Genomic DNA, 22,461 nt, shown 5'->3' with positions numbered 1-22,461 from the left:
TTCACGAAACCCGGAGTTTTTATTAAGAGCATCATTTGCATTGCTTCTAATTTTTGGTGGCTGTTAATTAAAGTTGTTCAGAGCCTTTAATGTAAAACCTCATACATTCCTACAACATTTACCCAATGTACCTTTCTCTCTCTCATTCTCTCTCCCAGCATGACCTTTCATTCAATAGACTGAAAAGACTGATTTGGGAATGGCTGATTTTGTTTGTTGTATGCAGCTCAAGCCCATGAGAGAATGATGAGCCCTACTGGGCCCAGTCCCAATCCCAACATCCCATCAGAGTACTGCTCCACCATACCGCCCATGCAGCAGGCCCGCGCCGCCGGCACCCTCAACTCTCCCCCACCCACCGTCATGGTCCCCGTGTCCGTCCTCAAACACCCCGGTAATGATGGTACGCACTGCACTCTGAGCCAGAGTTCTAGCTCTCATGGCTATAAAACACTGTGACTTCCATTTAATATAGCTACTTCATGAAAGAAAGAGTGACTGCGTCCCAATTTGCTTGCACTTTATATCATATATTGAGCTACACTAGGTTAGCTTCAGTATACACTGTTATGTAAAGGTTTGGGGTCAGTATGATTTTTAATTAATATTTTTATCCAGCACATTAACATTTTTTTTTTATCAGATTTGTTAATATTTGTATGCATGGATGCATTAAATATTTTAAAAGTGACACTAAAGACATTTCAAAAATTGCTGTTCTTTTAAACTTTCTATTCATCAAATAATTCTAAAAATATAAAACGTATCATGGTTTCCACAAAAATATTGGGCATCACAACTGTGTTCAACATTGATGAAATGTTTTTTGAACAGCAAATCAGCATGTTAGAATGATTCCTGAAGGATCATGTTACACTGAAGACTGGAGGAATAATGCTGGAAATACTTTAATTAAAATAAATACATTTTTAAATAGAAAATAGCTATTTTAAATTGTAATAATATGTCACAGTTTCTGTTTCTATAATATAAATAAATGGTGAGCAGAATAGACTTTCAAAAACATTATAAAACAAAAAGGGTAGTCTAGTAATAGAAAAATATTTTTTTCCTCTTAATCACAACAAACTTTAAACAAACTCTATTTTGTACACTGCTTTAAGTCCATTCTTTTAGATAAATGTATATATCATAGTAGTTTTTATTGAATATTTTTGAATTGCTTTTTTATTTTCTGTTTTCATTCAAATTGTATTTATTTATTTATTTTTGATCATTTTATAAGCAATTTGTAGGGATGCATCAATACTGATACTTGTATCAATATTGGGCCTGATACTGCTCTCCTGTACTCGTACACATTAAAAAGAGCAGTGCTGTGTTCAGACAAAGAAACACTAACAACAGAACAACATAGAGCAGAATGGAGTTATTAGATATTAAGAATGTCGATGAAGTTCATGTATGTAATTTATGTAATGTAAAATTCAGTATTTACGCCTGTATAGTGGATGAGCATAAGGTGATAGGCAAAGCATGCTGAGTTTATTGAGCCTGTGCCTGCATAGATGTGTGAGCTTGACAAAGAAATATCTCTGTCTCACAGACATCACTGGAAACTTTGTAGTTCAGTCGGATATATGTCTAAAGCAAGTAAATAAAACAATGCACAAATTTCTAAACTTACTTGATGGTTAGAAGAGAGAGAGAGAGAGAGAGAGAGAGAGACACTTCTGTTGCCTGATCTTCATTGCTGTTTGCTCCGTTAGCACATGCATCATTTGAATTTAAACTAAATCGTATATATAAAATAAACTAAAAATGATTGGTGCATTCACTACAATATTTAAACATCAAGCATAATTTAGTGTTTGAATATTAATAGTCGACGAGAAGAATAAAAAATGTATTAGTCGCAGAAAGAAAGAAAAAATCCACAGCAAGTGGCAAAGTCTCAGAGAGATCATCATCAGCTAGTCTATGTGGTAATTACAGTACATCAGACATCCAAACGTTCGTTTCGTTCACCGACCTCAAATGTGTCTACTGAAACATGTTAGTTGTAGCATCATTGCATGACCACTCGCTTAAGCGTTAACTTAGAAGCGTGTGTGCAATTGAAGTGTTTAAGCAGAATGTGCAAGCTGAATAGTCGTGCGCTTACTTCATGACAGTTCACTTAAAGGAACCAGTGCAATAATTTGCACTTACCGTATTTTTCAGACTATAAGTAGCATCTGAGTATAAGTCGCATCAGTCATAAAATACGTCATGATGAGGAAAAAAACATATATATGTCGCACTGGACTAGTCGCATTTATATAGAACCAAGAACCAAGAGAAAACATTACCGTCTCCAGCCGCGAGAGGGCGCTCTATGTTTTCAGTGTAGACTACAGGAGAACTGAGCAGCATAGAGCGCCCTCTCGTGGCTGGAGATGGTAATGTTTTCTATTAGTTCATTTCTCTGGTTCATTTCTCTCAGTTCATGTCAAATTAATTTTGATAAATAAGTCGCACCTGACTATAAGTCGCAGGACCAGCCAAACTATGAAAAAAAGTGTGACTTATAGTCCGGAAAATACGGTAACTTTAAATACTAGTAACTTTTTGCTTCTACAGAGTAATACATCTATGTAAAGTTTTTACTTTTATGTGTGTGCACTCACAATAACAACATAATGTTGTGCTTTTGTAAAATAATGAAAGAAAACTTTTCTATACCTAATATTTAAAAATGTATATATAAATGCAGTGAAAATACCGGTATCAGTATCGCATGTACCAAAAAATTTAATTATCGGTGGATCCCTCATTATAGGTCTATATAGTTATTGTACATTATTTCACTTTTAATTTTTGTTACTATAGTACCTCAAGTTAAAAAGAATAATAATATGGCAACTAACTGAAATATCTGTAACATTTTTATATATTTTATTTCAGTTAACATTTATTTTATTTCAAGTAACAAACATTTTTGTATGGTTTTATATATTTTAGTTTACTTAACAACAACAACAACCCTTCTGTTTGTGTTTCTGCATTTTTTCTCGAAGGGTTTCCACGTGAGCAGAAGCATGTGTGGTTTGCTGATGGTATCCTGCCGAACGGTGAGGTCGCAGACACCACCAAACTCTGTGTACAGACCCGGAGATCCTCTCAGGAGTCGAGTCCTGTAACACCAGACCCGCCGGCGGTGAGACGGCTAAATCCTCTTAACTGATGCTGGAGAGAACTGATAATGACAACTGAAGTCATTAATTGATTCACTGCCTTTCAGCCCAATGGTGCATTTCCTGGCGAGTGTGATGAGAGCACAGGAGGAAGTTCTGACAGCGCTGCCGAGGCGAGCCGCCCGCCCATCAGAGGCCCATGGGACTACGGTCTGCTCTGTGCGCTGGGCAGCTGTGTGCAGAGAGCAGTCAGTCTGGTGCCGGAGGACGATGACGGTCTGCCTCCACTGCTCATTACTACAGGAGAGGAGGAATATGGGGGTGAGGACCATCATTTTGACAGCTTCTTCTAGTCTAAATGGTAGGACTAGGCAATCGACATCAATGTTAATCAAAAAAACAAATCCACAAAATCAAAAGTAAACTTTTGAGCAGGGCCGCTGCTGGCCAAATGGTGCCCTAAGCAGGATTGTATTGTTAGGCTCCCCTTTCTTAAATATGAGGATACAAAAAACTACTATAGAGGTAAAAATATGCATTGGTGTTGGTGAAAATATTTTCAACATTAAAACTCGTTATTAACGTCAACCGTCCAAAAAAAAAAAAAAACATTTCCCGGAATTTGCCTGAAAGTGATGCACATGATACCCAATTTTTACCTACATGATTGATAATTTATTTTCATATATATTTAAAAATGTATAAGGTGTGGATTGTAGTTGACACCTAAATGAACACATTACAGTTATTTTTATGACTTTAAGTCATTCTTCTCAAATGCTATTGAGCTTCAAATTTGCATTTGTAAATCATATGTAAATTAGGCTACTTTTTCACAACCGAATGAGCTCAGTTTATTTGATCAAAAATGTAAAAGGTGTACATTATAGTTGACACCTGGATGAAGACGTTGTCATTCTCCTCAAATGCTATTGACGTTAGGAAAGTGTTTACCAATATTTAAAATTATACAGTTTACAATTCCTGCAGCACTTGTTAAAGTTTTATGAATTCACTTCATTAGACAACTTTTTTGATAATAATTTTGTATTGAATCATAAAACACAGAATGCAGAAAAAATGTAACCAAAATATTTTGGAGGAAAAATGAATGGGGGCCTAAATTAAAAGGTAGTTGTTGTTTTTTTACAGTATCGTCCAGCGCCACTAAACAGGTGAATCTTAACCAGAATCTTGCTGCTTCCACAACACGCTGGAGATACTGTAATTACTAGATGAGAACTTTTGAGAAATTCATGCCCTCTGTTGCAACACTTATAATATTATAATCTCTCTAAATAAATCCATGCTCTGTTGATGAATGCAAAATACTATTTACGTTGATATACTAGTCAGTTGATATCCTAATTGCTGGTGCCAATTTGGTAGTTATTTTGTGACTGATTCTTCATGGTGTGATTTCTGTAATGTGTAATTTCATTTTCATTTCGTTACAGATTTATTAGTTGAGGAACGTCCTGCTGCTTGCCAAATATTGCTGCTGTTGGAAGAGGGAGGCCCACAACCTCTGACCTTCGTGCTCAACGCCAATTTACTGGTGAACGTCAAGATTGTCACATGTATGTTACCTTGTCTCAATCTGAATGAAACATCTGATCCTGTCCAGCTTGTTCAACTCTCTCTGTCTGTGTTGTAGATGGTGGGAAGAGGTGCTGGTGTCTGAGCTCTAATGGTCTTCAGGGAGTGGGCCAGAAGGAGCTGGTGTTTATAATCGAGTGTCTCGTAAAGGAGAACAGCCTTCCTAAAGACCTATTCAACCTGTATGTTAGTATCTATGAGGATGCACAGAAAGGTACGTCACACAAAACACTTCACACTCCGGGCAAAAACATTGTGTTTTTATGCACTGGTCAGTTTTGGGATGTGTTGTTTAAGTGTAGTGAAAAGAAGACATCCAAAATAACTTCTAAGTGTTTGTTTGATCTATTTGTGTCTGTACATTTTAATTATAATACATATTTTTAAAGGCCGTTTTCTCAAAATAGGTATTTGCTCCAATTCAACAGCAGTTGCTTACACCAAACTTTACAGTTTTTATACAGCATTTTATAGCTAAATCCATGGTGATTTTTTTTTTTTTCTGGCAGTTGACATTTTTTTCTAGAATAAATGTACTTTTATAGTAAAAAATAATATTAATAATAACAATAATGCAGCTTATTAGATATTACTTGTAAATATTATTATTAGTAGTAGAAGTATTATATTATTATTATTATTATTATTGTTAAGGAATATCTTACAACACTGATATATTTCATCCATGTTTGAATTATTACAGAATACAATTTCTGTACTGCAGAACTTAAAAAAAAAGTGGATAGGTTGGAAATTATATTTTTATATTTATTTATAACTATTTAAAAATCGGAGGATGCAAAAAAAAAATCTAAATATTGAGAAAATCACATTTAAAGCTGTCCAAATTTATTTTTAGCAATGCATATTACCAATCAAAAATTGTGTTTTTATATATTTACGGTAGAAAGTTTACTAAATATCTTTTTGGAACATGATCTTAACTTAATATCCTTTATGATTTTTGGCATAAAAGAAAAATCTTAAATTTTGACCCAGTGATACAATGTGTTTTGGCTACTACAAAAAATATTCTCCAGTTACTGAAGTTTTGTGGTCCAGGGTCACATATATATATGTGTGTGTGTGTGTGTGTATGTGTGTATACACACACACACACATATATTTAAATGTGTATATATTTATGTATTTTTGTATGGACTAAATTGTAAAAATCGGCTTAAACAACATTTTTGCTAATAAAAATCAAAAATCCACAACCTGTTCTGAAATGTCAGTTTCTATAAAATGCATGCAAATTAGTGTCTATTTCATTAGTTAATGCACCATTTGCGTATTTAAACATGTCATACAAAAGCACATTTGCAATTATTATTAAAGTACTGTAATCAGTCAGCTGGAGATGTATAATGATATCGGTTCGTAAAATGTTTACCCTATTCTCCTCGTCGTAATTTACTTTTTCATCACTACATTCTTAGAAGTAAACCGTTATTAAGTTGGCTTGAAAAAGCCAACTTACTGATCTACTATTTAATCTTATTATTATTATTATTATTATTATTATTATTCTTCTGAGCCAAATTTTAAACACTATCTCCTCCTAGAGCTTTCAAGCTAGAACCACCAAACTCGGGTCAGACCTTCAGACTGGTCTGACTCGGGTTGCTATATCTTTTCTAACTGATTCGGCTTATGGTTTTCGTAAACCAGACTACCAAAACCACCTTAAATCCCATAGACTTTCATTACGGGGGTACAAACTTTTGAAAAATAAGGCTTATAATATATTTAAGCTGTCTACTACCAGGGCAAACCTTAAAAACTCTCTACTGAGAATACAGCTAAAACCAGCCTAAGCTGATCAGTTGTTTTGGCTAGTCTCCCAAACTGGTTTTTAAGTGGTTTTGACCACTCTCACGCTGGTCTTAGCTGGGTTTTAGCTGGTTTTTACTGAATCCACTGTTTTTAGCTGGTTTTTGCCAGATTCGCATAGAAACATGCTAACAACATGCTAGTTACTCACTAATCAGACTAGAAACATACTTCTAACAAGTTTTAAAGTGGTTTTGGCCACTGTCACGCTGGCCTTAGCTGGTCTTAGCTGGTTTTAGGTGGTTTTCTTTACTGAATCAACTGGTTTTAGCTAGATTATCATATAAACATGTTAATACCATGTTAGTAACTTGCTAATCAGACTAGAAACATACTTCTAACATGGTTTAAAGTGGTTTTGGCCACTGTCAAGCTGGCTTTAGCTGGTCTTAGCTGGTTTAAGGTGGTTTTCTTTAATGAATCAACTGGTTTTAGCTAGATTATCATAAAAACATATTAACAACATGTTAGTAATTTGCTAATCAGTCTAGAAACATACTTCTAACATGGTTTAAAGTGGTTTTGGCCACTGTCAAGCTGGCTTTAGCTGGTCTTAGCTGGTTTTAGGTGGTTTTCTTTACTGAATCAACTGGTTTTAGCTAGATTATCATAGAAACATGTTAACAACATGTTAGTAACTTGATAATCAGACTAGAAACATACTTCTAACATGGTTTAAAGTGGTTTTGGCCACTGTCAAGCTGGCTTTAGCTGGTCTTAGCTGGTTTTAGGTGGTTTTCTTTACTGAATCAACTGGTTTTAACTAGATTATCATAGAAACATGTTAATAACATGCAAGTAACTTGCTAATCAGACTAGAAACATACTTCTAACATGGTTTAAAGTGGTTTTGGCCACTGTCAAGCTGGTCTTAGCTGGTTTCTAACTGAATCAACTGGTTTTAGCTCGATTATCATAGAAACATGTTAACAACATGTTAGTAACTTGATAATCATGTCAAAAACATGCTTTTAACATGGTTTTAAAGTAGTTTTGGCCACTGTCACGCTGGTCTTAGCTGGTTTCTAACTGAATCAACTGGTTTTACCTGGATTAGCATAGAAACATGTTAGTCACTTGCTAGCCATGCTAGCCACATGCTAGTCACATGTTAATCATGCTAGCAACATGCTAGTTGTATACTAATCATGCTACAAACATGCTAACGACATGCTAGTCACTTGCTAATCATGTTAATAAAATGCTAGCAACATGAAAATCATGCTAGAGACATGCTAGCCACATGCTAATCATGCTACTAAAATGTTAACAACATGCTAATCATGCTACAAACATGCTACAAACATGCTAATCATGCTAGCAAAATGTTAGCGACATGCTAGCAACATGCTAATCATGCTACAAACATGCTAACAACATGCTAGAGACATGCTAGCCACATGCTAATCATGCTAGAAACATGTTAGCAGCATGCTAATCATGCTACAAACTTGCTAGCAACATGCTAATCATGCTAGCAAAATGTTAGCGACATGCTAGCAACATGCTAATCATGCTAGAAACATGCTAACAACATGCTAGAGACATGCTAGCCACATGCTAATCATACTAGAAACATGTTAGAAACATGCTAATCATGCTACAAACATGCTAGCAACAAGCTAATTATGCTAGCAAAATGTTAGCGACATGCTAGCAACATGCTAATCATGCTAGAAACATGCTAACAACATGCTAGCAACATGCTAATCATGCTAGAAAAATGCTAACAACATGCTAGAGACATGCTAGCCACATGCTAATCATGCTAGAAACATGTTAGCAACATGCTAATCATGCTAGCAACATGCTAGCAACATGCTAATCATGCTAGCAAAATGTTAGCGACATGCTAGCAACATGCTAATCATGCTAGAAACATGCTAGAGACATGCTAGCCACATGCTAATCATGCTAGAAACATGCTAACAACATGCTAATCATGCTAGAAACATGCTAGCAACATGCTAATCATGCTACAAACATGCTAGCAACATGCTAATCATGCTAGCAAAATGTTAGCGACATGCTAGCAACATGCTAATCATGCTAGAAACATGCTAACAACATGCTAGAGACATGCTAGCCACATGCTAATCATGCTAGAAACATGCTAGCAACATGCTAATCATGCGAGCAAAATGTTAGTTACATGCTAACAACATGCTAATCATGCTACAAAAATGATAGCAACATGCTAGCAACATGCTAATCATGCTAGCAAAATGTTAGTTACATGCTAACAACATGCTAATCATGCTACAAAAATGCTAGCAACATGCTAGCAACATGCTAATCATACTAGTAACATGTTAGCAAAATGCTAATAATGCTACAAACATGCTAGCAACATGCTAGCAACATGCTAATCATGCTACAAACATATTAGTAACATGCTAATCATGCTAACAAAATGCTACCGAAATGTTAACAACGTGCTAATCATTCTACAAACATGCTAGTGGAATGCTAGCAACATGCTAATCATGCTAGAAACATGCTAGTCACATGCTAGAAACATGCTAGCAAAATGCTAATCATGCTAAAATCATGCTCTCAACATGCTAGAAACATGTTAAAAACTTTGCTAATCATGCTAACGACATGGTAGTCACTTGCTTATAATGCTAGTAATATGTTAATCACTTTCTTTTTTAAACTTCTTAACTTTTCAAACTTTTACATTTTTAAAACTTTTTAAGCTTTTCAAACTTTCTACATTTTTCTAACTTTCTGGCCAGGCTTTTTCAAGCCAACTTAAAGTTTGAAAACAAACTTTACTATCTAGTTAGTTTTTACTACTGCACTGATAAATTAATAGCCAAATAGATTTATACCAGCAACATTGTTGTTGAATGATATTTGATCTGTTTCACAAAAACACAATCTATTCAGGATGTAAATGAGTTATGTTTATATGGCTCATATAGTGTTTTTCTTATTTTTCCCCACCAAAGGGAAATTCATCGAGCACCTTGGAAATCTTACGTTCACTGACAGTTTCCTGGGCAGTAAAGATCACGGCGGCGTCCTGTTCTTCACTCCAACCTTTCAGCCACTGGATGGTCTTGCTCTGCCGCCAGTCTCGTTCCTCTGCGGTGTTTTGATCCAGAAACTAGAGGTTCCCTGGGCTAAAGTATTTCCCCTCCGACTGCTGCTCGCTCTGGGGGCACAATACAGCGGTGAGCCCTCACTGAAACATCCGCTAGTATAAAAGAGAAGACCGTGTTATTATAATATTGCTATTAAAATATACAAAGGACCACCTCCTTCCATTCAAGATGTGTTGTTTATTTTTACAGTGTATCCCTGGCCTTTGGTGAGCGTGCGTTTCCGTGACTCAGTTTTCAAAGAGACGGGCCACACCATCATGAATCTGCTCACAGTATGTGTTCACATTTAACCCTAAAATACTAGGGATGCACGATAAATATCGGCACGATATTAATGCACATCTCGTCAGTAAAGCCGGTTCTGTAATCAGTGGTAAATCTATCATTATATACAATATCTAAACTTTAGGTTTATTGTGGTTTCAGTTAAATTTATAATATGTGATTTGCCCTGAAAGATTTTAAATGAATTCCAAAGATGGTAGTTCGGTTGAGCTGTTTTTCCACTTTTCTAACTAGAGTCTCGGGTTCATCTAATGAAGGAGATTAGAAAGCAATCAAGACTCAAACCCGAGCTCTGAGCCACTTTCTGAGAGTTAAAGAGCTTCTTATGGCCAGTTTTCTGGATGCAGAAATGGAAAAATGTGGTGCATCTCTGCAAATTAGGTTTATTTTGCATCTAAATTGGCTTATTACCAGTCATTCTACTTTGCAGATGCATTTTAGTATGAAGGTAAATGTACACACGTTATCAAGTTTTAACTTTTGGCTTTCTAACCCCAATTCCTTTGTTTATTTATGGCTTAAGATTTTTTATTTTTCAAGCTGTTTAACCTACATTCAAAATACATTTAAGTATATTCGCAATGCTACAATACACAAAACAATCTAGGCATGTTTTTCCTCTGTTTTAATTGATTTAACAAAAAGGATTTTAACAATGTTTTAGTTACATGCACCAAAACATTACATAATACACATAACACACACGCATTAAAGGAATAGTTCACCTACAAATGACAATTTGCTGAATATTGTTTTTTCATCAGATTTGGAGAAATGTAGCACATGCTCATCAATGGGTGCTCTGCAGTGAATGGGTGCCGTCAGAATGAGAGTCTAAACAGCTGATAAAAACATCACAATAATCCACAAGGATCCTTTGAAGAGCAAGCAATGCTACATTTCTCCATATCTGTTCTCTTGAAAAAAAAAAAAAACTCATCTAGATCTTGGATGGCCTGAGCAAATTTTGGGTGAACTATTCCTTTAGCGTTAGGCCTTGTATCCCCTACTCCTTGGTATCCACCTTCATTCTTGTGTTTCTTTGATTCTGACACAGGATCTGAGGAACTACCAGTACAGTTTGCCGGTGGTGGAAAGTCTGCGAGTGCACATGGAGTTGGGCAACATCTACATCGACATTCCCAAGTCCAGGTTTAATGAGGTCAGAGTTATAATCGAATCGTGCGGCAGTCAGGCTTCACTGTTAATGTGTTGTTATTGAATGTGTTGTGTTGTTCTGGCTGTTGTAGATGCTGAAGGTGGTGAACTCCTCTAATGAACACGTGATCAGTTTCGGCGCCTGTTTCAGCACCGAGGCCGATTCTCACCTGGTTTGCGTGCAGAACGAGGACGGAAGCTACCAGACACAAGCCAACAGTAAACCAGGAAAAGCCAGGAGAGGTTTGATTGTCACTGCTAATAGAGCTACAAAGCTTTAATAACTGTGTTTTCTCTTGAATGTCTTAAAACTATTTTATTTTTCAATCAGAGGGACCAACATTTAAATCATTTCAAGGCATTGTAGTCAAGTAGATTCAAATGATTTAATGCAAAATCGAAAAATCATGTGAGAAAGTAATCAAGGCATGTTCTTCCTATTGATTTTGATTGAAGTTACAGAAAGAAAAGTGGTTTAATAATTTTTTTGCACCAAAATAACATTAGATAAAATGGATTATTTCAATTACATATATTTTTGTAAAATAATCTTACTGTTTTTCTTACCGTTTTTGACTGAATTTACACAGGAATTATTTTTTTTTTTTAGATATACACAAAAATAATAATATATCATAATACACATTATTTTACCTACATATACTCATGTTTTCTTATGATTTTTGACTAAATTTACACAAAGAAAATTTTTTATTCAATCGTTTTTATTTATATACACAAAAATTATATTACATAATGCACATTATTTTAACTACATATATTCGTGAAAAATAATCAAGGCATGTTTTCTTACTGTTTTTCACTGAATTAACACAGAAAAAAAGATCTTTAATCGTTTTAATTTATATGCATACTAATATTTAATTGATTATTTAAACTTACCAGTAATAAATACATTTTTATCTGAGGTGATATTAAAACATGTTTGTATTTACGCTGTGATACTTGCATGTTGCAAAACAAGGAACGATCACAAAACTAGTTTAATTTGATCAAAATCTTTAGGACAAACCAAACTTTTAAATGTACAATAAGTTTTATTGTGAAATCACTTAATTTGTTTGATATGTATAATACTTATGTAATATAATAAGAGGATGTCTCAGCGAACCCTATCTTTCTTTTGCAGTGACTGGAGCTAGTTTTGTGGTTTTTAACGGTGCTCTGAAAGCCTCGTCAGGATTCATAGCCAAATCCAGCATCGTGGAGGGTAACGCTGTCACACTAATCATTTTCAAACACTTCCTCAGGTCATTATGCTCAAAAAGTTTTATCGTCAGACTGTCCGTCTTCATCTTTAGACGGGTTAATGGTGCAAATCCCTCCGGAGACCATGGAAGGTTTGCGACAGGCCCTCAGGGACCAAACCGACTTTCAGATCCCGTGTGGAAAAGCAGATTCGGATGAGACACGGGAAAATGTGAATGTACGCTGGGTGGACTGGACAGCACCGGTCAACACTGGGTACACACAATTTATCATCTACATTAACACTACCAAAAGATTTTCTTACTGCTTTTGAAAAAAAAAACTTATCTGCTTGCTTAAGGATGCATGTATTTGATCAAAATACAGTATAAACAGTAATATTTTTACAATTTTAAAATACAATATGCAGCCTTTGTGAGCTAAAGACACTTAAAAAAATCTTAAATATTCCAAACTTAGTGGCTAATAGTAGGGATGCACGATAATATCGGCACAATATCGGTATCGGCCGATAAAAGCTTAAAATGACCATTATCGGTATCGGCCGATATGAATATTTCTGCCGATGAGCCAAACCGATATTCTCCAAGTGAAATAATTGACCTGTTTTTCAGATGTGAATGTCTGTCTACATTTGTAAAATAATAAATTTATGGTAGAATATACATGATACATGGATTTCTCTTCAGTAAAATTAAAGTTTAAATATATCAGTATATATTTGTATATATATCGATATCGGTATCGGCATCGGCCAAAATTATTTTGAAAATATCGGCATATCGAATATCGGCCAAAATCCAATATCGTGCATCCCTAGCTAATAGTGTACGTTCTCATCAGATGCAGGTTTGGCATGCCAGTACTGTACTGAATAACCACTTTACTGAATGATAAAGCACTATTGATCTATCTGGCCAATAATGCAAGTGACCTTGAATGTTAGATGCATTAATTAAGCACTGTTTAATATTCATTCTTTCAGCTTGCTTTGACTGTTAAGATGCTGTGTCAGGTCAAAAGTAATTCCTCTAAGACAGTGTAACATGTTTGCAGAGTCATCAGTCCGGTGGATGGCCGGTCTCTAGAGGGAGTGTCGAGCGTCAAGATTCAACAGGACTCAGAGTTTGAGATGGACGGTCAAACCATCAGGTGTACTGAGGTGTGTAGGCATGATGCCTGCAAAAGGAGGAGGTTTAGTGATGTCTTCTCTGCTTGAATCATGTGTGATCTCTCTCATCAGGTCTTCTATCTGCTGAAGTCTTCAGACGTCTCTCTGTCTGCCGTCTTCACGTCATCGGCGCAGTTTCAGAGAGAGATCGCCACGGCCAGCTGCGCTGCTCTCTGTCCTCACCTGTCTGTGCTCATGGCCAATGGATTCAACTCTCTCGCCCTCCGGGTCTCCACCGACTCAGACATGGTCAATTATTAAATCATTTTCCAATTTGAGATCAAAATTGCATGGTTGTTCACAACAAAAAAAAGATTTAAGAGCTTTTGTGGTTTTCCGGTAAGATAAACATTCAAACTACTTTTGAAAATTGGTAAATTAGCACTAGGAATAAATATTAGTATTGCAATTTTAATATACACTACACTACCATTCAAAAGTTTGGGATCAGTAAATAAAATAAGAAAAAATAATTATTCTGCTTATCAAGGCTGCATTTATTTAATCAAAACTACAGAAAAATATAGGTAATATTGTAAAATATTATTACAATTTAAAATAAGAGTTTTCTATTTTAATATACTTTTAAATGTAATTTATTGCAGTGATCAAAGCTGTATTTTCAGCATCATTACTCCAGTCTTCAGTGATCCTTCAGAAATCTTTCTAATATTCAGTAATAATATATATATATATTTATACTATAGATATTTGTTTTTTATATATATATATATATATATATATATATATATATATATATATATATATATATATATATATATTTATATATTTATTTATTTATTATTATTATTAATATCTTTTTCAGAATTATTTAAATATTATTATTTTCTTTTTAAGAAATTAATATTTTTATTCAGCATGGATGTGTTAAAATGCTAAAATGTGATTGTAAAAAAAGTATCTTAGGTTGCAAAAAAATTAATGAAATATTAAGCAGCAAAGATAGGTCTTTATAAAAAAATATTGCTGATCTTACTAATATTAAGTACTGTAAAAATACAAAATAATTTACATTACTATTGTAAAATTGCGTGTGTGTAATATTAGAATTGTAAATTGTTTTTTAAATGTTATATTTGTTCTTAAATACTTTTATTTTGTACTGAAATATTTCAGTAGTATTTCTTATTTTGTTTAGTTTTAAGAAATAATAACACACAAAATAATTGATGTTGAATCAAATTGATGTTACAGTCATATTCATATATAATCACAAAACGTTGGTTCAGATTACGTTGCCCTTTAAACAAGCACAGCAAACCTGAAGCCTTTTTTCAATCACATTTACATTCACAATCACAATATTCATCAGAAAAATCTAGAAAGCACTTGAATCACACAGTTGTGAGTTTGCGTCTGTGACATAAAACGATTTACACTGCTGCTTTTTGGGAAGCAATATTCACAGGCATCACTTTTTCTTTTATTAGCAACTCCCAAGTCACCATAAAGTAGATTAAATGCATAAAATGCATTTGTAAGCGTCTGATTGTTGGGTTTTTGTAGGTTGAGTACCAGGCTGGCTCCGGTGGCCACCTCCTGCCTCAGAAGTATATGAATGATCTGGACGGGGCTCTCATTCCTGTCATCCACGGAGGAAGCTCCTGTGTCCCACATCAGGCCATGGACATGGAGTTTTTCTTCTACATCTCTCTGAGCATTTGAAAGCTTACAAACTTTGCAGCCATTGGGATCTTCACGATTGGTGCCAATGAATCACAGACTTATCTGACAAGGTATGGAGAGTTTGATGCATTTTCAAGGAACTTCACTGAAGTGGAACTATATTAGCGACCCTTTAGAATAAAGCAGAGGTCAGCAACATAAATAAAAACCTTGCTGTGCTTCTTCCTGTTTCAGTGGATGCCGGTTGATGAATGTTGGTTTGAATGCGAACAGAATTGTTTATGTATGACTATGATGTATGATATACTGATAATTATAATCGTTACTTGATTGCACACACGTAGCGACCGAGCATATGAAGTGCTGCATTTCTTTATCTCTGTTTTTCTGAGCTGGAATCTGCAATGTTTTTTTGCCATCCGTCATAATTTACTGTTACCTTGTGAAGTAGCTTCATGTGGATCCATATGAAGGTTTTATGTACTGATTATTGTACTTTCTAAGTACTGCATCTTATGGTTAGCCATTGTTCTCAGTTTGTAAATACACCTCTGTTTGATCGCATATAGACTGCTTATTCGATTATGCTTAAATACTATTTTTGGAACAGACAGTTCATGTGTTGATTAAAGGCGATATTTTTGATAGGGCATTGAAATTACACATCAAAACTCATTCTGCAATTATAATCCCAGAAAAAGCTCATGAAATGCATTTTCACATCACATATATATAAAAAAGAAGAATTTAGAGTAAAGAAAAAGGATGATGGGATCGCTATGAAAAGATTTGCTTGAACATTTATGTAATTATTTTCACACTACTGCATTAATTAAAGAAAAGGTCATTTATGGAGATCTTTAAATGGCTTTCTTTTACTATTAGTTCATTTTTACTGGACAAACTGAAAAAGCCCTGTCTGTTAACACTACACATGTGTTGTTGGTGTGTCCAGCCAGGAACTGAAAATATCAACACATCTAAACACGTTTTTATTTATTTTTTATTATTATTTGGTAATCCCACCGTGATAAAATTTATAAGGCTGCCAAAGGTCCTTAATGTACTACAGATATTAAATATCTGTAATTTTTAATGGATTTGACAGATTGAATCTCTGTTCTTATAAAATATGCTGGATGGTGTTTCTGAATTAAGTAGCCATTTTATAAATGCAATAACCTTTAATTCTTTCACTAGACTGTGATACTTCATTTTTACATTCAGCTTAAAATGTACTTTAACCTGCAAAACAAAGCTTTTCCCCCCTCAAATGAATTCTGATTAAACTGACACCATTAAACCATTAATTCTTAAATTATGCATCTTAAATTCATTAATTTGCAAAATGCACTTTTACTGTCATCAATGAAATTAAATACAGGACGAGTGATTGTTTCTTTTTTTATTATTATTTTTTTCTTCATAGTGATAAAATACAACATAAACAGTGTTGAATCAGTTTATTTGATATATTGACTGGTATTTTTAAATAATCTGATGGCCTCTATAATTCTGTCATAAGCCAAATACAAATGTTAAGATGAAATAAAGATGATTGTTGTGGAAGGATTGAGATTAAATGTCTGTGAAGTTAATTAAGCATTTTATAGACATCTCAGATCTTCTCCCATAGATTTAGGCTTTGTGGAATATTTTGGGAGTTTAATTATTTTCTCACCGTTTCTGATTAAGTCATCACAATTAAAGTATTTTTAAGCTGTAAAGATGTATCAGTTTGCATAATGTATATCTATTTATTCTTGAAAAAACAGATTTATTTGATGATTTGTCTGGAATGGGACCTAAGGATGTTCTTCAAAACAACATTCATTTCTAATATGTATCTCATGTAGAATAAAATTTTGATAAATATACAAATTCATTGTCTCACGCTCATTCATAACATGTTTCTAAGAGAAGTGTTATATGAAGTGAGGTTTTCTAAATGGGTGATTTGCTGCAAATTTACTGCTCACATTATAGTTGTTGTAATTTATTATTTTTTAAGACATTGTGAACATCAAACACACAACCAAAGGTACAGTATGTTCCATACACAATGACTCAAATGTATTACGAATGAATCTGAATGTCTATGCCAGAAATGCCAGCAGTTGAATGTTGTATTTTGAGTCATTTTAATGTTTTTGTGTCCTGTTTTCTTAGCTATTGAAGCTCTAGCCACATTTAATTGTTTTTGTTAAGTCGTATTTGACTGTTAAGGTGCCGTCACATCAGTGAAATTTCACATGCAAAAAAATAATAAAAGACCATTGTCAGCAGTGCAGAGATGTATAAAGCACTGCTTTCACAGAAGTCACTTTCATACCAAGCAGATTTACGTAAACTTCTAGAACATGTGAAATCTGTATAAAGTAAATATCTACGTGAAACTCACATGCCGATTCCTATAGGAATGACTGGATTTTGTCCATGAAATTTCTAAAAGCAGTAGTTAATGTGATCTCACCTTAAGGATTCTTGTTTAAAATTGTTTTGGATTAGATTTAAGAGTATAGATGTTATTTGTTTCCATTTCAGTGACCAGCAATCATTTGGTGTCGGTGCGAATTGATGCCTTTGTTATGGTCAGAATGTTTATAATGGCAACCATTCAGTGTCCAAAAATTTCGGTGAAGTCACCGTGTCGCTTGAGCTGCTCCGTTTGCATGGAGTGTCTTCTCATCAACATCCTCCTGGTCTTGGGATCCTTTGGAAAACCCGCAGGAGCCGAGGGAATGTAGGGCTTTGTCCCTGCCGCTACGCCACATACCGCTTTGTTGCCGGTGTGGATGCTGCTTGGATTGCCACTTCCAATGATATTTGGGATTGGTGCATGCTGGTTCAGCGGAGGGAGGAAACCAGCTCGTGGATGGGAGATGGGATCCAAAAGCACCCCCGAGCCCCAACGCTCGTAGCCGATGGGATTCCTCCTTTGCGACTGCGTCAATGAAGCACTCTCAAGAGATTCCCTGGACCCCACCAAGGTAGGAGAACGCGAGTTAGCAAGTTTTCTCTTCTCAAGCTGTCCTTTGCGGTCTTCTCGAGAGTTGGCGAGGCTCACCGATAGTTGGGAATCAGAGCTGTAGTGGTCCATTCCTAGATTCCTTCTCTGGATGATGTTGCGCAGACTGGACACTGCCAAATTTGGCAGGGATTTGTCTGGGAACTTCTCAGCCGGTAAAGCTTCCGCGCTGCTTTTGCAATGAAGATTGGGATGGGATAAAGAGTGCAGGGATGATAAGCTGTCAAAAGACATGTTTCGGCACAGTGCTCCTTCCAGTCTTAAACCTTCACCATTTCTTCCTTGTCGTCGAGTTTGACTCAAAGAGTTGGTTTCTTTCAAATCAACACTGCAATGCCGTGATAGTGGCGTGTTACCAAAAGCCAATCTGTTCATCGTGAAAGTCATTTCCTCTTCAGGCGTGATGTCCGGGAGTACCTCTGTAGCGGAGGTGCTGTTGGCATTCTGTTGGGCCAAGAAAGACTGTGGGATCTTCAGCCAAGGCTCTGAGTGTAATCTTTGGAGATTGCCATGGATTTTGCTCAACCGACTGTTTACCAGGGAAACCTGGTGGGATGGAGAAGTTGGCTGGGAATTAGTCATGCTTCGGAGGTCCTGGAAGGAAAACATGTGCTCTGTTAAACTAGAAGAAAGAGTGCCCTGTGGAGATGTAGTGAGGAGAATGTCAGATGGAGAAGCACAGGGAACAATTGTAGGACTCCATTGTTCCACCATTGCAAGCGGAGGAATAGGTAAGTGCTGTTTCGCCATTTGCCTTCCGCATGCCAGTTTGTCAGGGGTGATGATGATGACCTCTTTTCCTCTGGCTTTGCAGGCATCCATCAAGATTTTCAGAGTTTCTTCATTGCTGGCATTGATGGCGTAAATCAGAGCCGAAGAACCGGTGTGGTCCTCAAGACACGGATCCGCCCCGCTACCCAAGAGCAGCGCCACCACCTCAGGACTGGCTTGCTCCAAACAGGCGTGCATTAGAGCCGTCTTCCCACTCTTGTCTTGGATGTTCGGATCAGCACCACTTTCAAGCAGGTACCTAACCATCTTCGGCTTTGAAACACTTTGGTGGTCCACATGCCTTGTCTTGCAGGCGACCATCAAGGGAGTTTCGCCGCACTCATTACTCTCATTAATATAAGCGCCTCCTTCCAGGAGTAGCCGTGTTAGACGGAGACGACTTAGATAGACAGCCTTAAGCAAGGAGTTGCCATCAGTGTTGACAACTTGTGGACCTTCCATCTTCACCTTTTTCACTGTGACTCGCACCTGATGGGGATCACGAATGCTGCCATGACAAAGCCTGTGAAGAGGGGAACAAGGTTAGATATTGCATGGTCTCTGTCACAATGGATGTATGGAAGACAGTCCATTTGAAAAAACTCTTCTTATAGAAAATTACACTCATTGCACCTGCAGAATGGAAGTCTTGAGTAGCTTTGAATTATCTTATTGTGTTCGCCTCGTTATTAGATGCTTGATTCGTTGCAAAATAATGAAATTAAACCAAATGCACTTTCCCAATCTGTTTCTTTACGCAGTCCTGCTCAGCAACAAGCTCCATTTTTGTAAACTGAAGCAGAGACCTTGGCTTTATTGTTTGCCGTTACTGCCAGACAACATTCTTTGCGCCGCCTGTCCTTTTCAGCTCGAGCGCAAAGCTTGGCCTTACTCGCACTTTCTTTAGGAACGGCATCTTTCTAAAGGCCATTGTGTTTGCCGTCCTTGGTGTTACTTTATATTAGAGCGCTGACACGCGCCTGCAGAACATCATGCCTCTGATTAGGGTTTATAAAGTGTTTTTGAATACATTTTTAGTCAACTGGAGAGATGGTAGGCGCTTATATAAAGAAGGTATAGATACTGTATTCAATCCCGTACTTTTGAGAGATGTATTATAAAGAATGATTCCATGGTTCTCAACAGTGAATTAATTTTATCATAATTTTCAAATTTGCATGTGTTACAGTCAGAATAAACACATGCACACATTTTGATGTATCGACGCACATATTTAGTGTTATTGTGTACAATGCATGCTGAAAGAAAAAAAACTGCTGGTTAATTTCACAATTGGTTGCAAAAAAAATACCATGCAAGACATAAAAAAAAGTAAAATTTTGAAGTATAAAATCTGAAATAGTGTTTTCTTGGAAAACATTCTCCAGTAATCTTAAGACTATTGAAAATATTTTTTTACAGTGTTAACACACATTCCTGGTGTTATTGTGTACAGTTAATTAGTACTGAGATAATTTCAGTTTTTTTGCAATCTTTCACCAAAATGCAATGCTTTTCAGCTGATGCTCATGTGCTGCACTCATTTTCTCGTTGAATGTCAAGTTTCACTCAGAAATGTCAGGTTACAGAAGGAAAATGCTTGCAAATGGATTTTAATCACGTTGCATGCTGCAGGTGTTGAAATCAAAACCCCAGCTCTCTCTCAATTAATCAATATCAATACTGACTGACTGTCCAAGTAACAATTGCATTTCCTCGATGTGACAACAAGGGTTTGAGCAAGTTGTCATGAGCAGCTTGCACGCTGTTACCATGGAGGAAATGATGATTGGTTTTGAGTAGCTGTGACTTGTACCCTGTCAGCGATGTTCTGCTGAGCTGCTCAACTCTACTGGGAGCAGGTACAGAAGCGCCACCTTTGCACTTTAATTAGTCTTTGGAAATCCTTTCCAGTTGTTGTACTTCGTGTGAATTAAGAGAGAAAAATCTGAAAACCACTGCATGCCATTTGCTACAATTCTTCAAGCTTTTGTAATGTACATGGAAAGCGTACGAAACCGCATATTCAGTATGCACTTGAGATTTTGAAGAGGTCGCAAAGTGTTTCTATTCTAAACAAGGTACAGTGGTTCAAAGCGCTCTCTGCTTCGTGCCAACTTAACCGATGAAACACGATAAAATAGATCTGACAATGCTTTAAGCGAAACTCGTTCAGTCAACTTTGTGACATGGGAATACAATTTTGTTATGCCTTCAGTCTGCATGTTATAAAAATGGTGGTATGATTATCATAAGCTGCTCATTTAATCATTAAATGTAAACAAACTACACAGTTGTGGTGGTGTTAATGCAAAAGTAAACAGATAAAGAAGAGAAAAAATTAATTGTTCTTACCGTGTTATCAGAAATTTCGACCGATCTGGATGGAGGCTGGAGTCAGTGATCACAGCTGCTCGTCTGTCTGTGCTGTAAATGTGTTTGACTGTGCTTGCATTGCAGGCTGACGCTGATCAGATCTAAGCGACAATGAGAAGTGCATGATTCACATGCTGAGAGAGAAACAGAGAGAGAGAGAGAGAGAGAGAAGCAGGAAAACATCAGGACTCAAAATAACCCTGATTCTCGAGAACCTCAGATACACATTTGGACCCTTTCAGAGTTTCAGAGAATTGATTTAGAAACTATTTAATCTCAAGCAATCTGAGGAGGCACAGAGGCAATTCGTTCAATGTTTTCTGTCTAAGGAGGCTCTGCCATGAAAGTGAATTAATTGAAACACATCCAGAAACGGTTTTATTTCATATTTTATTGTGTGTGTGTGTGTGTGTGTATAGAAACTGGGTATAGAAACTTTAAAATAATCACATTTTATTGCTTTGCTGTCTGAAATGAAGACTGACACAGATTTTAGTTTTATCCAGCTGTATTAAGTCAAAATTTGTAAAAGAGGGGTGATTCTTTACTATGCCCACTGTACATAAACACACACACACTTATATACAGTTATATAGATATTTAATATATATAGATATAAATAGGATTTTAATTGTGTATGTGTATATATTTTGTGTGCATATATATATGTATATGTGAGTGTGCGTGTGTGTGTGTGTGTGTGTGTGTACACGTACATAAATAAAAAAATAAACTTTTTTTGTTTTTATTTATATAAACATTTTTTATGCATTTAAGCACATTTACCAGATTCTCATTACTGTCTTTGTTTTATTTTGTTTTTACTTTTAGATAGCTACAATATTTTGATACAACAATGCAACCGTGCTTAATTTTCTTCATGCAAATCCAATGCAAACCTGTTATTATTAATCCATTAATTAATTTTGCTGCTTGTAATGCATCATTAATGTCTGTTTTACTTCACTGTAGAGATCTTGAGTTTCACAGGGACCCTGCACCAAACTCCATCATCTGTGGTTTGTACATCTTGTGTTGCATGTGTGATGTCTCAGAACTCGAGTATGACCTGCAGATGACAGCACATTAAAATGTTTTTCAATGCTTTTA

The 22,461-nt window shown here is 35.9% G+C and overlaps 2 protein-coding genes across 5 annotated transcripts in view; one reads left to right on the top strand and one right to left on the bottom strand.

The window, feature by feature from the left end:
- LOC113054731 (zinc finger FYVE domain-containing protein 16-like) overlaps window positions 1–17,053 on the top strand; it is a 30,179-nt gene extending 13,126 nt beyond the window's left edge. For 2 of the 4 annotated variants that reach the window (XM_026220492.1, XM_026220493.1), the window contains 14 exons: window positions 227–403; window positions 3,021–3,160; window positions 3,245–3,458; window positions 4,595–4,717; window positions 4,795–4,950; window positions 9,530–9,754; window positions 9,875–9,957; window positions 11,028–11,132; window positions 11,221–11,371; window positions 12,279–12,359; window positions 12,451–12,613; window positions 13,415–13,520; window positions 13,602–13,778; window positions 15,057–17,053. In XM_026220492.1, the coding sequence (XP_026076277.1) occupies window positions 227–403; window positions 3,021–3,160; window positions 3,245–3,458; window positions 4,595–4,717; window positions 4,795–4,950; window positions 9,530–9,754; window positions 9,875–9,957; window positions 11,028–11,132; window positions 11,221–11,371; window positions 12,279–12,359; window positions 12,451–12,613; window positions 13,415–13,520; window positions 13,602–13,778; window positions 15,057–15,215 (2,060 nt within the window). In that variant the 3' untranslated portion in view covers window positions 15,216–17,053. The remainder of the gene's footprint in view (window positions 1–226; window positions 404–3,020; window positions 3,161–3,244; window positions 3,459–4,594; window positions 4,718–4,794; window positions 4,951–9,529; window positions 9,755–9,874; window positions 9,958–11,027; window positions 11,133–11,220; window positions 11,372–12,278; window positions 12,360–12,450; window positions 12,614–13,414; window positions 13,521–13,601; window positions 13,779–15,056) is intronic. The other 2 variants (XM_026220494.1, XM_026220495.1) reach the window with 2 other exon arrangements.
- Window positions 16,404–21,692, bottom strand: ankrd34ba (ankyrin repeat domain 34Ba). Its single transcript, XM_026220496.1, has 2 exons — window positions 21,331–21,692; window positions 16,404–19,498 (listed from the first exon to the last, which is right to left on the bottom strand). Exon 2 carries the CDS (start codon window positions 19,435–19,437, stop codon window positions 17,794–17,796), a length of 1,644 nt encoding a protein of 547 aa, XP_026076281.1. The 5' UTR covers window positions 19,438–19,498; window positions 21,331–21,692; the 3' UTR covers window positions 16,404–17,793.
- Between the last annotated feature and the right edge of the window lie 769 nt (window positions 21,693–22,461).

Source organism: Carassius auratus, chromosome 35, assembly GCF_003368295.1.
Source record: "Carassius auratus strain Wakin chromosome 35, ASM336829v1, whole genome shotgun sequence".
NCBI lineage: Eukaryota > Metazoa > Chordata > Actinopteri > Cypriniformes > Cyprinidae > Carassius > Carassius auratus.
Note: the sequence above shows the minus strand (reverse complement) of the source record. Positions and strands in the feature narration are given on the sequence as shown.

What these genes read in the sequence shown, in the direction of transcription:
- ankrd34ba (XM_026220496.1), bottom strand. Translation starts at nt 19,437, where the DNA reads ATGGAAGGTCCACAAGTTGTCAACACTGATGGCAACTCCTTGCTTAAG.